At 42.8% G+C, this 18,344-nt stretch overlaps 1 protein-coding gene across 4 annotated transcripts in view; it reads left to right on the top strand.

Annotated features, from left to right (window-relative positions):
- Positions 1-1,782: 1,782 nt before the first annotated feature.
- The window catches only part of Slit2 (slit guidance ligand 2), a 350,512-nt gene continuing 333,950 nt past the window's right edge, over positions 1,783-18,344 (top strand). For 3 of the 4 annotated variants that reach the window (XM_060365344.1, XM_060365345.1, XM_060365343.1), the window contains exons 1-3: positions 1,783-3,856; positions 6,454-6,525; positions 7,693-7,764. In XM_060365344.1, the coding sequence (XP_060221327.1) occupies positions 3,678-3,856; positions 6,454-6,525; positions 7,693-7,764 (323 nt within the window). In that variant the 5' untranslated portion in view covers positions 1,783-3,677. The remainder of the gene's footprint in view (positions 3,857-6,453; positions 6,526-7,692; positions 7,765-18,344) is intronic. The other variant, XM_060365347.1, reaches the window with a different exon arrangement.

Raw genomic sequence — 18,344 nt, 5'->3', positions numbered from 1 at the left:
AGTCGATAAATCTGCACAAAATTTATCTTGCTACCAACGTGTCAAAGTTGTGACAGTAAATGAATTAGTGTATTTAAAAACATGCCTTAATCACATAATTTATTATTGTAAAGAACACTTGCTGGTTGGGGGAATCCTTTAGTGACAATTTGTTTTATGACTGACACATGTTCTGTGTTTCCCGTCATAAGAAAATGTGACTGTGGCCTCTCTTTTCTCCTCAAGGAAGTTAGTTACATAACAGACCTTTAAGCTAAAATTTAGAAGGACAAATGAATGCATGAATGTCAAATGTTCTGAAGTCTTTAAAAGAATGGTGCCATACAAATAAATGACATTCAGATGACTACTACCAAGAGTTCCAGTTTAGTTTATGAGGGGACACCCTGTCTTTGAAAATATCCTCTGAAGGGCTTTTGGATCTCGGTGGTAGGCAAAATGGCCTGAAAAAACATATCCTGAAAATTTTAAATAGGCAAAAATAAAGAGGGTTGGGGGATTTCGGGTTTCATATTCTTGAAATAAGACACTTATCTGGGAACCTATTAAGTAACAAGTAAATTGTTAAACGTCAGAACTTGGCAGACATTGTGGTCAAGGAGCAGCCGATATTATACAAAGGATACTTTACTATAAAACTGTCTTCAGGGTAGGGGCTTGCACTAATTTCCCGCAGAAGACTTCCAAAGTGGATCGTGACTAGAGGCAAAGAAGATGAAGAATTTAAAATCAAGTGAAGAAGCTGACTCATTTAGATGTTATTTCAAACCTATAGTGGCACTGGTTTCTGCTTAGAGAGCGGGAGATGGTGACTATCGCCAGACACCACACTGAAGAAACAAGAAGAATCGAGGAAATTCACTTTCAAAACAGTACGGGGGTGGAGTGCGGGTATCCAGAGAGGCACTAAAATAAGGGGCAGCCTTCTAGCACAACGGGTGTTGCTAGGACTTACTTCCTCTTCGCTTTGCCTCCTAAGAGAAGGGGCATACACAATCCAACCCCATCAGCGCGGTGTTTCCAAGTAAGAGACCACAAAGGAAGGGTTAACGGAAGAGGGTGGCTTAGGGATGGGAAGGGAACCAGGAGGGTTGAAAAACACTATTTCTAACTTGCTAAAACTCTGAACTTTAAAGCTTCCCTAAATGCACGTGTGTGAGCCTGTGTGTATGTGTGTGTGTGTGTGTGTGTGAGAGAGAGAGAGAGAGAGAGAGAGAGAGAGAGAGAGAGAGAGAGAGAGAATGAGAGTGTGTGCCCATGTGTGTATGCGCGCGCACGGAGGCAGATCTATTTCAGTAGAATGTTTTTTGTTTTAATTTAAAATCCCAGGCTCCCAGTCTCGCAGCCCAGAGCGGTCCCCTTTAGGATCCCTCCTCTAAAAGCTGCGGCAGAGGCGCTGCCGTCTCCCTTTATTTACGAGCTGCGTTCAAAGCCGCCCTCTCTTCGTTCTCCCCCTGGGAACCTCAGTCTCCGGGCTCGGGTCACCTCTTGGGGGGGGAGGGGGGAGGCCCTGAAGTTGCGTGGAGGGGACCCCGGAACCTCCCTCTAATGCAAACTTTGCCCCAGCCTAGGAGTCTCGGAGCGTGCAGGGGGGCACGGGAACGCGCGCCGCCGCCGCCGCCGCCGCCGCCGCCGCCGCCGCCTCCTCCACCCGGCGCTGGCAGCTTGGGCCTCACCTCTCCCGGGCGAGGTGCGGGCTCTCCGCGCGCGGCCAGGGGGCGGGGCGGGGCCGCGGGGGCGGAGCCAAGGGTGGGGGCTCCGGCTGCTATATAAAGCCGGGGCGGCCGCTTTAACTTCGGACTTGGGCTTATTTATTTGCGGAGCGCCTGGACGGCGGAGGTTGGAGGAGGCGGCGGCTGAGGCTGCCGCAGACGGTGGTTAAAAAAAGGAGGAGGAGGCGGCGGCGGCGAGGGATGGGAGCGCCCAGGCTGCGGGGCGCAAGCCGGAGCTGCCGAGCTCTCCGGGGGCTGCAGGAGTACTGAGGAGAAAGGGGAACGTCCCGGGGACCCGCGGGCGACTCCGGAGGCGCAGGCCGGGGTCTTTTTGTTTGGCTGCGCTCAGCGCCCAGCAGCCAGAGCGGACAACTCCAGTTACAACAACCCACCTTCCAGCAGCCAGGCGAGACTTGGGCTGCGGCGTCCGTCCTATTGTTTAGACACTTGCCTGGGGCTCCGGAGCGCCAGTCCCTGCTCTGTCTCCGCCTTCCCTCTCCCTCCACCTTCCTCCCGGGAACGGCGGGTTCCGAAAGCCTCCGTGAGAAGGGAAAGGGCTGGAAGCCAAGCGCTGCCTGGACTGCGGTCGCCGAGTCAGGTGCAGAGTCCGGGGCCAAGCGGCATCTCAGCGGCCGGGGCTGGACTCCTTCGGTGACAGTGGGAGACCGGATCCGACGCTTGGGGAAACTTCCTGCACTTTGAGGTTGAGGACCCACTTGTAGGGGCTGCCCAGGGGGTGGCTGAGAGGCTGCGCACGGAAGGACATCACTGTTGTTTCTTCTACCTGTGCCGTCAGGTGTGTGCGGCGGAGCTGCAGCGTATCCCGGAGACCAGAGTGGCCGACAAGAGCGCGCACACTCTCCTGCCGTTGGGCTGTCGCCTGGGGTCTACGGGGCTGCCAGGTCCCATCCTCCTGCCTACCACCTAGTCATCCATCAGGACGTAGTAGCAGCCCTGGCATCGCGGACACCTGGCCTTTGCTTTGCTCCTGGCTTGACTGTCTGCGAGTCCAGCCCCAGCTAGTACCTACTCAGTCTTTCTAGGAGCTCTGCTACTCAACTTGGTTTCCTGGATTTTTTTTTTCCTGCGGGGTTGCGGACTAGTGGATTACCCTGCAAGGCTGCAGCGGTCCGACTGCCCTTTTGTCTCTCTGTTTGACCTCAGGGGCAGGCCCTGGTGCAGAGCGTCGCCAAGGACGCCGGGAGGGAGGCGGGATTGCCAAGATATCCTCCAGTGAAGTGCATGTGTGTGTGCGAGCCAGCCTTGGCTGTCGGGAGACGGAGAAGACGTGTTGGGGCTGCTGCCGCGGCGCAGGAGTGGAGAGGCCCTGTGAGCTAAGCCCTGCGCCCCGCAGCGCCGCTCCGTGCCCCCGGGGCTGCGTGAACACCCGGTGCGCCCCCGCGCGCGACATGCCCAGCCTCTCCGAGGGCTCTTTACACCTGACAGGCCCTTGCGCCTTCTAGCTTCCGGGGGACCCACTTTGATCAGGGAGAGCGTTACCGTTAAAGTACCCCTTCTCAGCCTCGTACTCGTCCCCACCGGGATCGGATTCGCTGGAGGGTACGTGGGATCAAAGTCCTCCCTGGTCCTGAAGCAAACAGCCACCGCGTCTCCGCGGTCACTGTTAGCAGGAGCTCTTTTACCGCCAAGTTGAAGATGCGCTCTGCCCTCCCAGCGGCTTCTGGGTCTGCTCGCAGCCTGAGCGTGGCCTATTGATATTCAAGATCCCAAGTTGCCCACGGATCTCTGCTCTGCTAGGGAAGCGCGGAGAGCAGAGGAAAGGCGGCGTGTGCTTCCACCAGCTCTCTTGCCTTATACTACGGTTTCATCCTACTGTGCGCACAGCCCCCAGAGTACTGTGGGCTGCCAGCCCAGCCCCAGGCGCAGGGCCTCAGACACTGCCCGGCTCTCACGCCACCGAGAGCGAAAGAGGAGTCCCTCCGAGCGAGGGGCCTGTTGGAGAAGATGAGTGGCGTTGGCTGGCGAGCGCTGTTCCTGTTGCTGGGGTTAGTGTTGTCGATCTTGAACAAGGTGGCGCCTCAGGCGTGCCCGGCCCAGTGTTCCTGCTCAGGCAGCACGGTGGACTGTCACGGGCTGGCCCTGCGCAGCGTGCCCAGGAATATCCCCCGCAACACCGAGAGACTGTGAGTATGGGCGCCTTGCCCTCCCCGACTCTCCCTCACCCCCGGCCGAGGTAACGCATCTCCGAGCGTACGGCCAGGGGAGCCCACGTGTGGAAGAAACCTGTCCATGGTGCAGCCCTCAGAGGCTCTCCAGCACGCACACCCCCGGGCTGGGCCCTCTGGAAAGGCGGGAGGTCACTAAACTGGGAGGAGCCTTTGCCAAGGAGGGGCGGGTCGCTGGCAGCTGCGCTCGGTCCCCTTTTCCGGTACCCCTTCTCGCCCCTCGCAACTGCCTGAGCTCTGTGGACCAGTTCTTTCTGGTTGGAGGGAGAGGCGCTTAGGACCAGAATCCGAGGATGCCCGGGGCAAGGGAGGCGTGACGGTGTTTCTCAGACTCTGCAAAACGAAGAGTCACCTTGGGGTTGCGAACACTCACGGGTCATTTCAGGACCTGGTTGCCCCAGACTACTTGGGCGGAAGGGTTGGCAGGCTGCTCAAGAGAAGCAAAAGCTTTCTCTCGCGGGCTTTGTGTCCCCTCCTAAGTACCGAGGAAGGGGAGATGGAGTGTTGGGGCGCCAGGGGATCTTTTCATTGTCTGCGGAGGATGAGTGCCCCGGGACAACCACCTTCGGCTCAATGGCATCACCTCCCTGCCGCGACTCTCTAAAGCCCCTCTTGTGTACAGGGAGGGGGCGGCCCCAGTAGCGGTCCTTAAGTGACTCGAGCGAGCCGGAGACTTCAGAGAGGACTGCGTCCCAGGGTTGAAGTAAAGTTAGCACTGCCTCTTCATCTGCAACCCGCTGCTCCGGGTCCAGCCGCCCCGGTGACCCTGTGGCCCGGGCTGCCCCTCGCGGCTCTTCCCGCTGCGGCTCTGTGCCCTCGAGCACCTTTCTGGCAGCCTGCGAGCTCCTTCACGTGGCGGCAGCCGCTCCGCCTGCCCCTCTCCGCGCTCTGCTGCCCGCAGACGTCCCCGCCTCCCTGTCTGCGCTCGTCCTTAATGAAGAAATAAACGCAGGCCGGCCGGTGACGGCCCACGCGCTCCCGGCGGAGCACTTCCCGAGTTAGGGCAGCGGCTCGCCGAGGCCACTCTCTTTGTGAAGAGGAGCCCTCCTCCACTTGTCCGCCCCAACCCCCGGGATGTGCCGGGCTCTCTAGATTGCGCAGGAGCCGGGCAAGCACCGATGGCTGGGCCAGTGTAGCGTGGGCGATTGCGCAGAGACTCCTGTGCTTTGCTAGGACTGCGTTTAGCCGTCGGGAAGCGGAGGGCCTAGGACAGCATTTCTGCACTCAGAGTCATCAGGGTCAATCCTTGCCACCCACCCCCTTATCCATCCGGCGTCCTTCCCTGTTTGAAGGCCCAAGTCCAGGACTTTCTTCTTTTCTCTCCCCTGATTGTTTCCTTGCTTCCTAGCTAGTTGGGCCTTACCGCAGGGACGTGATCTAACATTTATGTGCTGTTAAGGTCAGGATCGCAAGAGATCGCAGATAGCCCTCAAATGATTCTCACAACTTTAAAGACAGTTGGGAGAGGTAGGTGAGGGAGAGAGGAAGGAGCGCAGTGAGGAAAGCTGATTTCCTCCTGTCATCCCATGCCCTTCAGAACAGTGCAAATACTTACTTGTCAAAGCACTGCGTTTCCAGAACTGGCAGTGCAGTGCCAGTGGTTGAAGAAAAAATCCTTTATGAGAGATCTGTGGAGTTTTCAGGAAACCGCATACTCAGTGCTGGTTTCTAAAATCCTATCGTTAGCCAAGTAAACACTTTTAAATACAAATTTCTGCACAAAGTTTGGAAGTCCAAAGCATGTGAGCTTCCAGAAAGGAGCACAGGGAAGTCTCCCCTCAAAGGCTAGTTTTATTGTGAATGAATGAAGCCCGTGCAAATTTACTTGTTGACCAGAAAAAAAAGAAGGTTAAGACTGAAGTAAAAGTGGGTGTTTGAAATGGAACAATCATGTCAAGGCCAAATACGACTTTCATTATTGGCCCCACTGGTGGGTTCAACTACACTCACAGTAGGGGGTCGGGGGGGGGTAGGAGCTGCAATGAAGAGTTCAGCTTCCCCAGGGACCTCGAACTGTGGGGAGGTAAGGTCTTTGAGGTGCTGCAGTCTCTCCCTTGCACACTTTTTCCTTTGCCTCAGGAGTTTTGGCCACACTACTACTCCCAGAGTGTTCTAATTAAAAAAAAAAAAAAAAAAATCTCCCCGAATTGTATGAGAAACTTTTTTTTTCATTAAACTTCCTGAAAGAAACTTCTTGGGGGCTGTGCTAAAAATAAGAACAAAATTGCAGAATGCCTCAGTAAATAAGTACTCACATTCTTCTGGAAACCCAAATCGAAAGCACTCGCACACACACAGGCTGCAAACAGACAACAAAAGCCGCGGTTATTGATGACATCATCACTTCATTTTCTTGTCATATGTCAGCAAGAATTTTGTAAACATGAGACATTTATGAACTTTTATTTCAAAGGCTTCTTCCCTTTTCTCTACAGCTCGCTTTCTAAGCCACACTAATTGAATTAATTTATTTAAAGCTCTAACATGTTTTAACTTTTTGACCAAATATGATAGAAATAAAAAAAGGAACTTTAATTTTTTTGGTTGTCTCTTAGGGATTTGAATGGAAATAACATCACAAGGATCACGAAGACAGATTTTGCTGGTCTCAGGCACCTCAGGGTTCTGTAAGTGTGTTCTTCCTCTGAGTCTTCATTTTGTTTTTAGGATGGCATACTTGGTTATAATTCCTAAGTGTTCATAGTTTAAAAACTTTTCTAAAGACAGAAGCCTTAAAAAAAAATCAAGCAAACAAAAACAAATGAACAAAAAAAAATCTTAAGTTGTGTGTTTTGTTTTGATTTCACTTGTACAACTTTTAATGAAATGTGTGTCTTTAAAAGTGGACGTGTAATAAAGATAATGAGATAGAAAGAACCTCAGATTATTGCTTTACTCTAAAGTCCTTGCAGATTAAGAAAAAGTTGAAACTTTGTTTTTAAATATTGGAAAAAATCAGATGGGTTGAGGACATCTCAATTAGTTTGGAATGTTTTAGTGTATTGCTTTCTCTTACTACCGAACCTAAAGTATCCAGAGCTCTTCTCCACAAAGAAAAAGTAGAGAAAAAAATTTAACACTGAAATCATGCAATCCATCTTTTCAGCAGTTTTTGAGGGGTGTTTATATATCAAATATATTGATTTCATTTTGAGTTGCATTCCTTACTTTTTTGTAGCTTTATAACTTTTATAAATCGTTGCAGTATGATTATTGCAGTAATTAGTGGGTTACATTAGCTGTGAATTATCCATCAGTTGAGAGTCAATGTTATGTAAAATTGTGTTACCCTCCAAGTTTGTAAATATTTATAGCCATTGACCTCTTTACTCTTATCCATGAAATGTTATTTTGAGGCCTTCTTTTGGTCCTCATATCATTTTTCAATTGACCAAAAGTGCATCCATAAGTTAGAATTAAACTATGCATGTGCTGAGTTATTGAATCCCTTAGTTAGGGACACAGGTAAAATCAGTGTAAGAAAAACAGCTTTTAAAACCGCCGTGTGCAACAGTTCCCACTACTGACTTATGTTGGTGTTTAAGGTTCCAATTTTACTTTCCAGTAGTAACTGCCGTGAGAAACTTCTTTAAGACTTTTTAAAATAAATGCCTCTGGTAGAGAAGCTGCTTCCCCTGAGTTTTCTCACCTGCTTCCTTCCTGAATTAGCTAGTGACTTTCAGTTCTGAGCAAAATATAATGGAAAGTGAGAAAAGGGCTGCAAGTTTACAGCTGCTGAGGCGCAGCCTCCTCAGATGGCAATGTTAAGAAGAATGTTGCGTTTTGCATTTCAGTCAGCTCATGGAGAACAAGATCAGCACCATCGAGAGAGGCGCATTCCAGGACCTTAAGGAGCTGGAGAGACTGTGAGTATTTTCAGTTCCAAACCCGTGACTACAAGTCTGTATGTTTAAAACGACTTGAATGTCAACGATTATGCCTTCAGTTTCATGCATTAGCTTTCAAAGTTTAAGAAGAAAGGGCACAGATAAGTGGTTTTCTGAAGTAAAAGCAGAGTCCCTGGGTAAAGAACATGAACTTGAGTTAAGGCGTAGAAGTTCGGGGCTCCCCTGAAATACCCATTCCCCAGGTAGTCATTGCTTTGGCACTCGAATAGGTACATGTACTTTGTATCTGTTACTTGTGGTTTATGCAGAAAGAACGATTGGTAATTTTATTCACACTTTATGGAAACTTTATTTGCACTTAATTTTTATTTGTACTTTATGGAAAGAGAGACTTGACTAAGAATCTTATAAATGCTGTGTGCACCATTGTTGATAATTTAGGACATTTAAAAAGCGTTGTTTTGGATTTTTTCCCCAATATTTAACGCTTACAGTGAAGATTGATAAAAATGGCTACTCCCAAATCTCTTTAATTGTTTAATAATAGCTTCTAAAATATTACTGCTGGTAAAAATAAGCTAAAGATTATAAAGATAGGATGTGTTGTCATGAACCACTGGCTTGTTTTTTCTGAAGTGTAGATATTGCACTTTGAAGAATATTGTTTTTAGACATGAAAATCGTTTTTATTTTAAAGGTATTTTAAAGCTTTATTTATTTATTATGTACACAATGTTCTGCCTGCATGTATGCCTGCATGCACCAGATGTCATGATGGATGTGTAGGAGCCACCATGTGGTTGCCTGGGATTGAACTCAGGACCTCTGGAAGAGTAGCCAGTGCTTTTAATTCTGAGCCGCCCCTCTAGCCCTAGACACACAAATCTCATGGATATATATATTACTTGACTGTCATTGTGTTTACACCACACACACACACACACACACAATAAAATTTGTATCTGAACTAGAGAAATTATAGATTTTGCAATATGAAACATGATTTTAAAATCTTCTAAGTTTTTTGTTTGTTTGTTTGTTTAGTTTTTTTTCAAGACAGGGTTTCTCTGTGTAGTGTTGACTGTTCTGGACTCACTTTATAGATCAGTCTGGCCTCGAACTCACAGAGATCTACCTGTCTCTGCCTCCCTGAGTGGCTCTTATAAGTCTTTATTATTCAAATTCAGTATGTTTCATTTTTAGGGCACGCAAAAGCTGTATTAAAAGCACTAATAATTATTTTAATAAATTTTCATGCCTGCTTTAATAATCACTTTAATAAAAATGTAGTTGATGCTTCTATCTAAATATGTTACTTTTTTGGCATAGCATTTATTCATATTCAGTGGGCCCAAGAGCAAAGTTAATTTTCAGTCATTCTCTAGAAGTAGAAAATTGGCTTTTAATTTTGTGATATATACAGGCTGTGTTTTTATTACCTCAACTAAAGCATGGACATTTCTACTTCATTTTACTATAAAAGTCTGTCTACTACAAATATTATAATGTAGCGAATGTCACTGTGGAATTATATATATATAAATTGGTTTAGCCACACTGAGGTACTTTTTGAAGAAATAAAAGCAAGTTAAATATTTAGTTTAGCTCATACCAACTAAATATAGGTTCTTCTATCCATAACCTACCTTGAATATATAAAAGTACTGCAAAAGTATTTATTCTTCAAATACTTCATAGATGTTTGTCTATAGCTGATATATCTAGTGAGTAACTCACAAATATATTTTACACTATATATTTTTAATATATTGATAACTAAGTGTTAATTGGAACACTAGCAGTTTTGTTAAGAGTGTCATGCCAGGGACATACTGACAACTTGGTTCTGAAACAATGTTTAAATCACAGTTTTCCCCATGGCACTTTCTGCAGTTCACATTCACTTGTGTTGTAATTTTAAATCTTTAGGAACAGAAGAACAGTTTACACTTTTTCAAAAATTTTAAAGCCACCTCAGGATTTCAATTTAACTTTCATCTTAAATAAATTAGTTCTTCCTAGAAATCCAAAGATGGTATATAATCTGAAATTTGATTAGAGTTGTAAGTGGATACTATTTTTTTTAACTTTGACTTCCTCTGGGAATGTCACTTCATCTCAGAACAATTTTCTGTTCTACAAAGACTAAGTCAGATGTTGCAGAGTGGGAGGAGGGTTTGTAATTTTGAATGGAAACTAATATATATGCAAGACTCCTTTAAATTACCCCAGCTGTTGGCTGAGAGCAAATATTTCATATTTGTGAGGAAAAGCTGAGAAAATTCCATTTGTTTACAACTGCCAAGTCTGTCTGATGGAAGCGCATTGTTATCTGACAGCCAATTCATCTCCTTGGGACTCTGGAATTCTAAGCCATTTCTTAGGAACATTGTGGATACACTTTTCAAATATTTATTTTTAAATATATTAAATACAAAGTCAGTTTTACTAAGAAATGCATTCAAACTATTTTAAATTTTATTCAGTTTATTTTTTAAACAATAAAAATACAAAAAAACACCCTACCTTGCTTTGTTTATTCCATATTCAAATTATTATGGTGTACAACATATACTCCTATTTAATGTAGAGTCATTAATGTCACATGAATCACTTGCTTTCTCACAAGACTTCAAGGGGCAATGTGAGAAGCAGGAAATAATCAATTGAGTAATGATAAACTATGGACCATATGATCCACATGATTGTTAATAAGTTGGATGCAAAATTGCAAATTGATCTCCTAATTGTAAAAAAAAATCATTAGAATGATTTATGTTGTAATTATTTAGAAAAGCATGACTTCAGTTTTATTTTCCTTGTATGTAAAACAAAAAAAATTTAAAAAATCAACTTTATTCATGTAAAATTTATGGTTCTAAGTTGTTTTCATTTTAGAATGAGTAGAAAGAGTAATAGCATTTGTTAATGTTGTAAAAACATCAGTTAGGCATTTTTCATAATGTTGATGAACTCTTAACTCTAAAGAGAGGACAGACCTGAATATGAGTAAATAACCTGTATGCTCTTTTATGTATTCGGTTTTCAAACAGTAAGAAGCAAGATCATTTTAACTTTAATTAACATTATGAGATTAGAAAGACATACTTGTAAATCAAAGCACTATAGGCACAAAAGAAGGTTGTCTTTTTCTTTTTTTTTCCACTTAATTAAAGAGATGTGGTTAAAACATTGTCAGTCAAAATGGTGAGATGTCCCTCCTTTCTCCATGCCCCTGGCCTCCTTCCTTTACTTTCTTCCTTTCTTTCCAAACCTTTTGTCTCCCCCTGCTCCCTCCTTCCTTTTCAAGTCACTCCCTTTTGCTCTTGTGGGGAAAACACATCCAGTGAGGAAGGTTTCATCAGCGTGTGGTTATGAATCACTGTGAATGGGGTAGGTTTCAGTGGTGCTTGCACCCTATAAGCACATGTCACTTCCTGTTGGGATGGTTGCTGCCCCACTCCCAGGCCTGACATATGCAGTGCTAGGGTGTGTGGAATGCTTTGTCTTGTCAGTGGTACTATTTATCTGGGGAGTGGGGTAGGGATCATGGAGACTGCTCGTCATGCACATTGGAATACAATAGCTTCCTGCTGTTTAATAAGAAAGCTAGAGGTATCTAATGAAGTTATTTTACCAGCTGATTCAATCAAAATCAATTAAACAAAACCCAAAGCAGAACACAAGTTACAGCAGAAAGTTAGGATACTTGAAGTATGCTTTTTCTTATACTTCACAGAATACTGAATAGCTCTGCAGTTCTCTATTAAAAGTAATTAATTCAGGGTATATAATGTTCTACATAACTTTTCTTCAAGTAACCTTGCAATACAGAAAATTCATAGGCTGCAGAAACCTAGGCTGCACGTTGGCAATCTATGCATAGCTACAGTGGGGGTGTACTCCCTGAGCTCTGCTATTTGGCTGTTTATGGCTGTCTGGGGGGACTCTGGCATTCTACGAGTACAATCAACTCCTCCCATATTGAAAACTTCCTCATAACATGAGTGAAACCTTATTGGAAATTCTGATATAATGATACTTCAAAATGAAACACGTGTTTGTCTTGCTTGTGCTCATGGTGGAGCAGGAGCCAGGAATAGAGAACCATGGCTTGGTGTGGACATCACAAGGACCAAATACTCATCATTACAATCATTACAGAAATAGGAAAGCACTTCGGATCCAAGTGTAGACAGTTTTAGAGTTCTGGCTGTATAATGCTGCTTTAGACTCTACTGATGGGAGCAGGACAGAGAAACAGGAAAACGGAAGGGAGCAGGAATGAATGAATGAACTAGCGGCTGCTAGTTTTTAGGCACCTTTTAATAGCCTCTTGCCTGTCGAAAGACTCTCATCAGTTGTGCTGTTGTTTGCCTAGCCACACGTAAACTCAGCTCCATTCTAAAACCAAGAGCATTAAACATGAAAGACTTTTGAAGACCCTCCATTTCAGTTCTCTTTTGAGAACTTGATCATACAGCATCCTCTTTAAAATCTTCAGTTTCCTCGACTTCAAAATAGGGACAGTTCTTAAGGCCCATCTCTTCTACCAACTTCAACAGTCTGCTTTTAAGACAGATACTTCACTCAAACACTCCCAGTTTTATTCTCTTCATACTTAAAGTGACACTTTCAGTCCTAGTGGTTTTGCCACTGGATAGTTTTTTTTTTTTTGAAAGAAAAAAATATTCTAAAAATACTGTGATGTGGAATCCCAGGACATAAATCTGATAAATATTTTGAAGTTTTCACAAAGTTCATAATCATAAAACATCACCTTTTAACTTAGAAATGTTGATCCCTTTAGAATAAAGGTCCCATTTGAGCAAACCCTGTATTTCCTGAACAAATACTTAAAAGATATGTTTTCCTCTAAGACGGTACTGAATTCATCCTCTTGAAATGAACATATGATTTATAAACAGGGACAATGTGAGGTTGGTAGCTGTGGCATAGAGATTATATTGAAGGCTGTAATACATGAGTTCAAGTGTGGAAAATGCTGTAGAACAGGTCTGAAGGATAGCACTGTTTATGCCCTGTTTGTCAATGCTGCAGAAGACCCCTCATCCCACTAATCCTGCAAGCTTATATGTGCCCTAACACATACATATCTCTTATTATAAAGAGAATCTCAAAATGCTAATCTCTGTGGCAAAGAATCCAAGTTCATCTCAAGGACTCTTCTCTGGCATCTTACACTTGGTTTAAACCCCGCATTGTTAACACATTCTTTCTTTCTTTCTTTCTCTTTCTTTCTTTCTTTCTTTCTTTCTTTCTTTCTTTCTTTCTTTCCTTCTTTCTTTCTCTTTCTTTCCTTCCTTCCTTTCTTTTTTTTTTTACACGTTTTCCTTAAAGAAATACATCAGAGACTGTGTATAATAAAGTAAAATGTGCTAAACAATTGATAGTGGTTAAATGCCTCCACCTAATGCATTTTTAAGCAGTATGGACAATTTTAATTTATGTTTGCTGATTGTATTCATAGAAAGCATTCATGGGAGGGTGCTGTTACAAGTTTCATGGGACATTCACTCCAATGTGTTTTTATGGTCGTTGAAGTCAAATGGCAGTTGACACTGTGGACTATTTTATAAATTCTGAAGCAGCAAGGGCTGTTTATTTTTCCCACATCTGTTTTGGGCTCTTCCTTTGTGACAATGTTTGCTGGATGCTGTTTCCTTTATGTTTCTTCTGAAATGAGGAGTTTAGTTTGCACAGTTTCAATGTATTTGTGGTAGCAGTGAATGTCAAATATTTTACATTTAGTTCTGTCTTTCATTGCTTTTGGATACCTTTCCGCTTGAATTAGGCCTTCCAGAGTGCATTTCACAGGCTTGCATAGGCAGGGGGCTTTGTTTCCTCATGGCTTTCACACATAGTGTCCTGTTTTCAAAACAAGTTGTATCTGCTGGACTGCAGGGGACATTAATAATGATAGAATCTTGAGGACAAAGAGGTTGACGTCAGGTATTGGATGTTGGAGTGTCATTTTAAGAGGTGTTTTAAAGCCTTTACCTTTCCTCTTTATAGCATCCATCCACTCTGGACTCAGTAAGGCTGCCCCAGGACAGACGCTCTGCCACATCATTTTAGACTGTGGTGATAACGGTATTCATGTGGACCATTCTAGCCATTCCTGCTATGTGGTGCCTTGTGAGATTATCTCCTGGATCACTAATGCAAAATACTCACATGTTGTTTTGCTGATTGTGGTGTCTAGCTGCATATAAGCTCTCCCCTATTCTAAATCTGGAAACATGCTCTAAGAAAGACTTCAGAAAATCCTGAATTTCAATAACCCCGTGCCTTGATTACTTTGTGTAACCTTTAAAATCCTCAGTTCCTTCACTTTTCAAGTAGGGTTAGTTACTAAGTCCTGTTTCATACCAGCGATGTAGGTATTAGTGAAATAATATACATAATTTTTTGGAATGCATGGTAATTGTGCTTAAAGAATGACATCTACGGTTTTTAATACAACTTATTTTTCAATAGTTGAATTTAGGGATGGTTTGTATCCTAATATATGATGTTGTTTCATCTATATTTGTTACTTTCACTTTAAGTTTCTTCATGGGATCAGAAGAGACAAAGAAAATATATAGTTTTTCTTATATTTTCTTTGAAAGTATTACATATTCTTTTTACTATAAAAAAGTAACACTAAGTAAAGAATGAGAGCAGGAAACATAATTTTTTTTTAAATTAAGAAGTATTGGCTTCCCTATCATAGGGCACAGAGGATGAACTCATCAAGAGTGCTGCTGAAAATAATAATAAAGAACCTTCAGCTATATGAAACAAGCTACATGATAAATTGTTAAAATATAAACTTCAGTTTTATGATAGATAAAAATGCTTACTTTACAAGTGTCAAAAGAATGATGTTTTAAGTGACAAGTAGAAATTTCTTCTGGAGAGTCAAAGGGAGAGTAACTAGTCTTAGCATTGATTATGTATGTATGAAGAGTAGAGGAGCAATGGTACATTTTAAAGCAACGTTTGCTGAATTCTGGATAGGCATGATACCTAAGTATATTTACATTGATTTGTGGATACAAAAACATACGTTTTTCACAGGAGCTGTTAAAACTGTTTAAGTTTGAATTGTGAATTAGATGGAAGGCTATATTGAGGTAAAATATTAATTGAGCTGATATGAAAACTGAGAAATGTAAGATGCTATAGCGTCCATTAAATAATAAATCACAAGAGCAGATAGGAGAAAATAGTTTAGAAAAGTGTCTCACTCATGATCCAGGTAGTTGATAATCAGCATTTCAGAGGCCTGCAGTGTTTTGATAGCTCTGAGATCACTCATTCATCTAGAAGTCATACTCAGAAACAGCAGGTGGCATAGATGTAATATCTTTAATTATCTCTGGCCTAAGAAAAACTGTCTCAAAGAAACATAGCACACACATCTTTCTAAAAAGCATGACTCACCGTCCAGAGAATCCTCAAATGGTCCTCAGATCTTGTGAGCAGACTGTTTCCCAGGGTGATGGCTCAGAACTCGTGTGACTATGCTCTGTCATCTGTCCTTGGGCACAACTGAGTCTTTAACAGAGTACCTTGTATGGCTCTCATCAATAATCTTATGCAACACTCTTTCACTGTTTTTGTGTCCTGGGACCATCACTTGAAATGTCAGCTCATTTATATTGGAGATCACACCACAACACTCTCTTCTAAGTCACTATCATGTTTTCTTTGTAATGTTAGAGACATGATTGCTTTTTCTCTAGTTCTTCTTTTGTGATTATTTTGTGTCTTAATAGCCATTAAAGCAATTGTAGAGTAAAAAAAAAAAATGCCCTTTAAGGATTTAACTTCTGATATTTACAAGAATCCTTACTTGGATCCATTGAACTTGTAATGAAATGTTTTATGTCCATTTAACCTTATTACTGATGAAGGAAAACAAGAGCTAAACATGGACACATTCTGTTTTTAGAAAAAAACATCGAAGCTAAATTTTCAATTTTTGCCTTTATGTATTCTACTTCCTCTAATGTGCTTACCATTTTGTGTGACATTGCCTTGCGTCATGTTCAAAATAAAATATATCATGATTATTTTAGACAAATTCACTTCCATGACAAATAACTAAATTCATGCTTAAATAAAGCATGCATGCACATGGTTTATGTGTGTGTGTTTGTGTGTTCCTGCATGCAGAAGGAGCTCTGCGTGCTTATGTGTGCATGTGGAAGCCACAGAACAACTTTTTGGATTGGCTTCTTTCCTTCTACATTTTTTTCTTTAAAAGGTGATTTATTTATTTTTTATCTCATGCACATTGGTGTTTGGCCTGCATGCATGTCTGTGAGAATGTGTTTGGTCCCCTGAAATTAGAGATACAGACAGTTGTGGGCTTCCATACGGGGGTTTGAGAACTGAAACAGGGTCCTTTGGAAGAAGGCCAGTGCTCTTTCACCACTGAGCCATCTCTCCAGCCTCTCCCACTTTTGTACATTTTCCAGGAATCAAACTCACGTCGTCAGGCTTATATTTTTGGGTGGAAGCACCTCACCCACTGACCAATCTTGCCAGCCTCCCACAGCTAGTGACCTTTAAAAAAACTGAATTGCACTCGTTTTCATTTGATTAGCTCAAAGATATTTAAGAAATAGACTCCATAAAATTGCAGTGTTCTCAAGGAATCTTTCAGCATTACTTTACTCTGAAGCACTGCTGGGTGGTAGCTTTCCACCAAACTGCGTGGAGTGCTGCTCATTTGTAAGGGTGCTGGGACAAGGGAATGAAGTAATCCACATAGCTTAATTCACGTCAGGTTTTGTTTTTGGTGAGAGTTAAGAACCACTGGTAATGTGAAAAGGGATACAACAATAAAGAGAAAGACACTGCACGTGCCATGGCCCAAATGTCTACTTTCACATAATATATGGAGTTTTGCTAGTGTACTAACAAGAACTTTAGGAAAAAGCTGTTGGTCCCTGAGATACTGGCTTTATTTAAGCATGCTGAATTCCTTCTGCTGTTTAGACGATGCTGAGATTACGTAGTTGGTGGGAGAAGAAGAAAGGGCAGATTTGGAGTATGTAGAAGCATGTTGGGTGACAGAGATTTGGTTAGCTGGATAGTGACTAGGGGCTCAGGGAGTACACCAAAGCAAAGTGGTCCTGATGTCAAGTGAGCATACTGGGTTCTTACTGAACTGTATCAAAATGCAAAGAGAGCAGTTCCTTCTCACCGTACACAATAAGAACCTCCTAAATGCCAGAAAAGCTTGAGGAGTGCTGAGTGAGAACAGGAGATTGCTTTGTCTTCTAATACAGTTCAAACCTAGCGAGTGCCAGAGAGAGAGAAGGAACACAAAGATCGGGTCTTCACATTTGAGGAGCTCAAAGCCCAGTGGGAAAGAGACCAGCACATGAGTCAATATAATACAGTGCAAGAGGGTCTCAACAAATGCTTTGGGGACACAGCCAATGGAAGTATGGAGTTTACCGAGGATAGCTAGAGCTTCACAGAGGATGTAAGAAACCACTGTCTAGTGGGAAGAGAAAGCTTTTTATAGACAGCTGCTTCTTGCAGGATATCATTTTGAGTCTTGAAGAAGCATGCCTATTCGGGCTGAAGAATCAGCTGAGCTCTGTTAATCCATTGCTTGGGAGAAGATTAAGAAACCCTGTATCTGTCATTGTAGAGCTCAGGATAGGCATTTTGTGTTCATATCCTCCAAAGAACTCTCACTCCCCAGGAGAAAAAAAATAGCATTGTCACTATTACAGAATGTAATTTTTTTAGATGCTTGAGAATGATTTTATTTTAGATGTCTTGTGAACGATTTTTAGGTTCTATCATAACAAAATCACAATTAAGTTACTTTTGTTTAAAAGTGGAAAATGATGGATGTTGAAAGTACTTTTCCCTCAGAACCAAGCCCACGAAAGAAAAAAAAATGTAGAAGTTTTGGGTTCACTTTAGCTTTATTCTGTGGTTCATTCATAAAAATTAGTGCATGAGTGGGACTAAATCTGCTCTTTCACCACTGATTTTCCTCTTTGCCTTTTATGTACTTTGGAACACATGGTCTGAATTTTATTAAGTGCTGGCCTGGATTTTGTAGATGAGCAGCTTCCTAAGGTGTTTAGGTAGCCAAACCTCTGTTCGTCCTTAATACCTGCCTCTCACCCATTCGGCAGCTCACTTAGATGTAGACCCTGCTTTCAGACTGTCCTTTTCAGGCAAAGAAAAATGCCTATAGCCACTGTCTGGAATTACAAGTGGAGAGTTTCTGGATGCGGGTCTTCATGCCTTAGGGTAACTTTGAGAAAGGACTCACATATTATCACTGGCCTGTTGGAGACTGAGTTAGTGTCCTTTTGATTCCACCTGATGAGCCTTTAAGTAAATCAGGACATCATTAACGTCTATCCTGAAGATGTAGTCATGTTTCTGCTGTTCTCAAGTTGACATTGTTCTTGGAAGGAGGCAAGCACCTTTGCACCATTTATGTAGATATTTCCCATGGCCGCTTATTAATGTATTTAGATTTGGGGGAAGCAGAAGAGAAGGCTGTTAATACTCAATGATTAAAATATTCAAATATACAGGTAGGGTTG

Source organism: Meriones unguiculatus, chromosome 12, assembly GCF_030254825.1.
Source record: "Meriones unguiculatus strain TT.TT164.6M chromosome 12, Bangor_MerUng_6.1, whole genome shotgun sequence".
Lineage (NCBI taxonomy): Eukaryota > Metazoa > Chordata > Mammalia > Rodentia > Muridae > Meriones > Meriones unguiculatus.
This window is presented reverse-complemented; position numbering and strand designations above follow the sequence as displayed.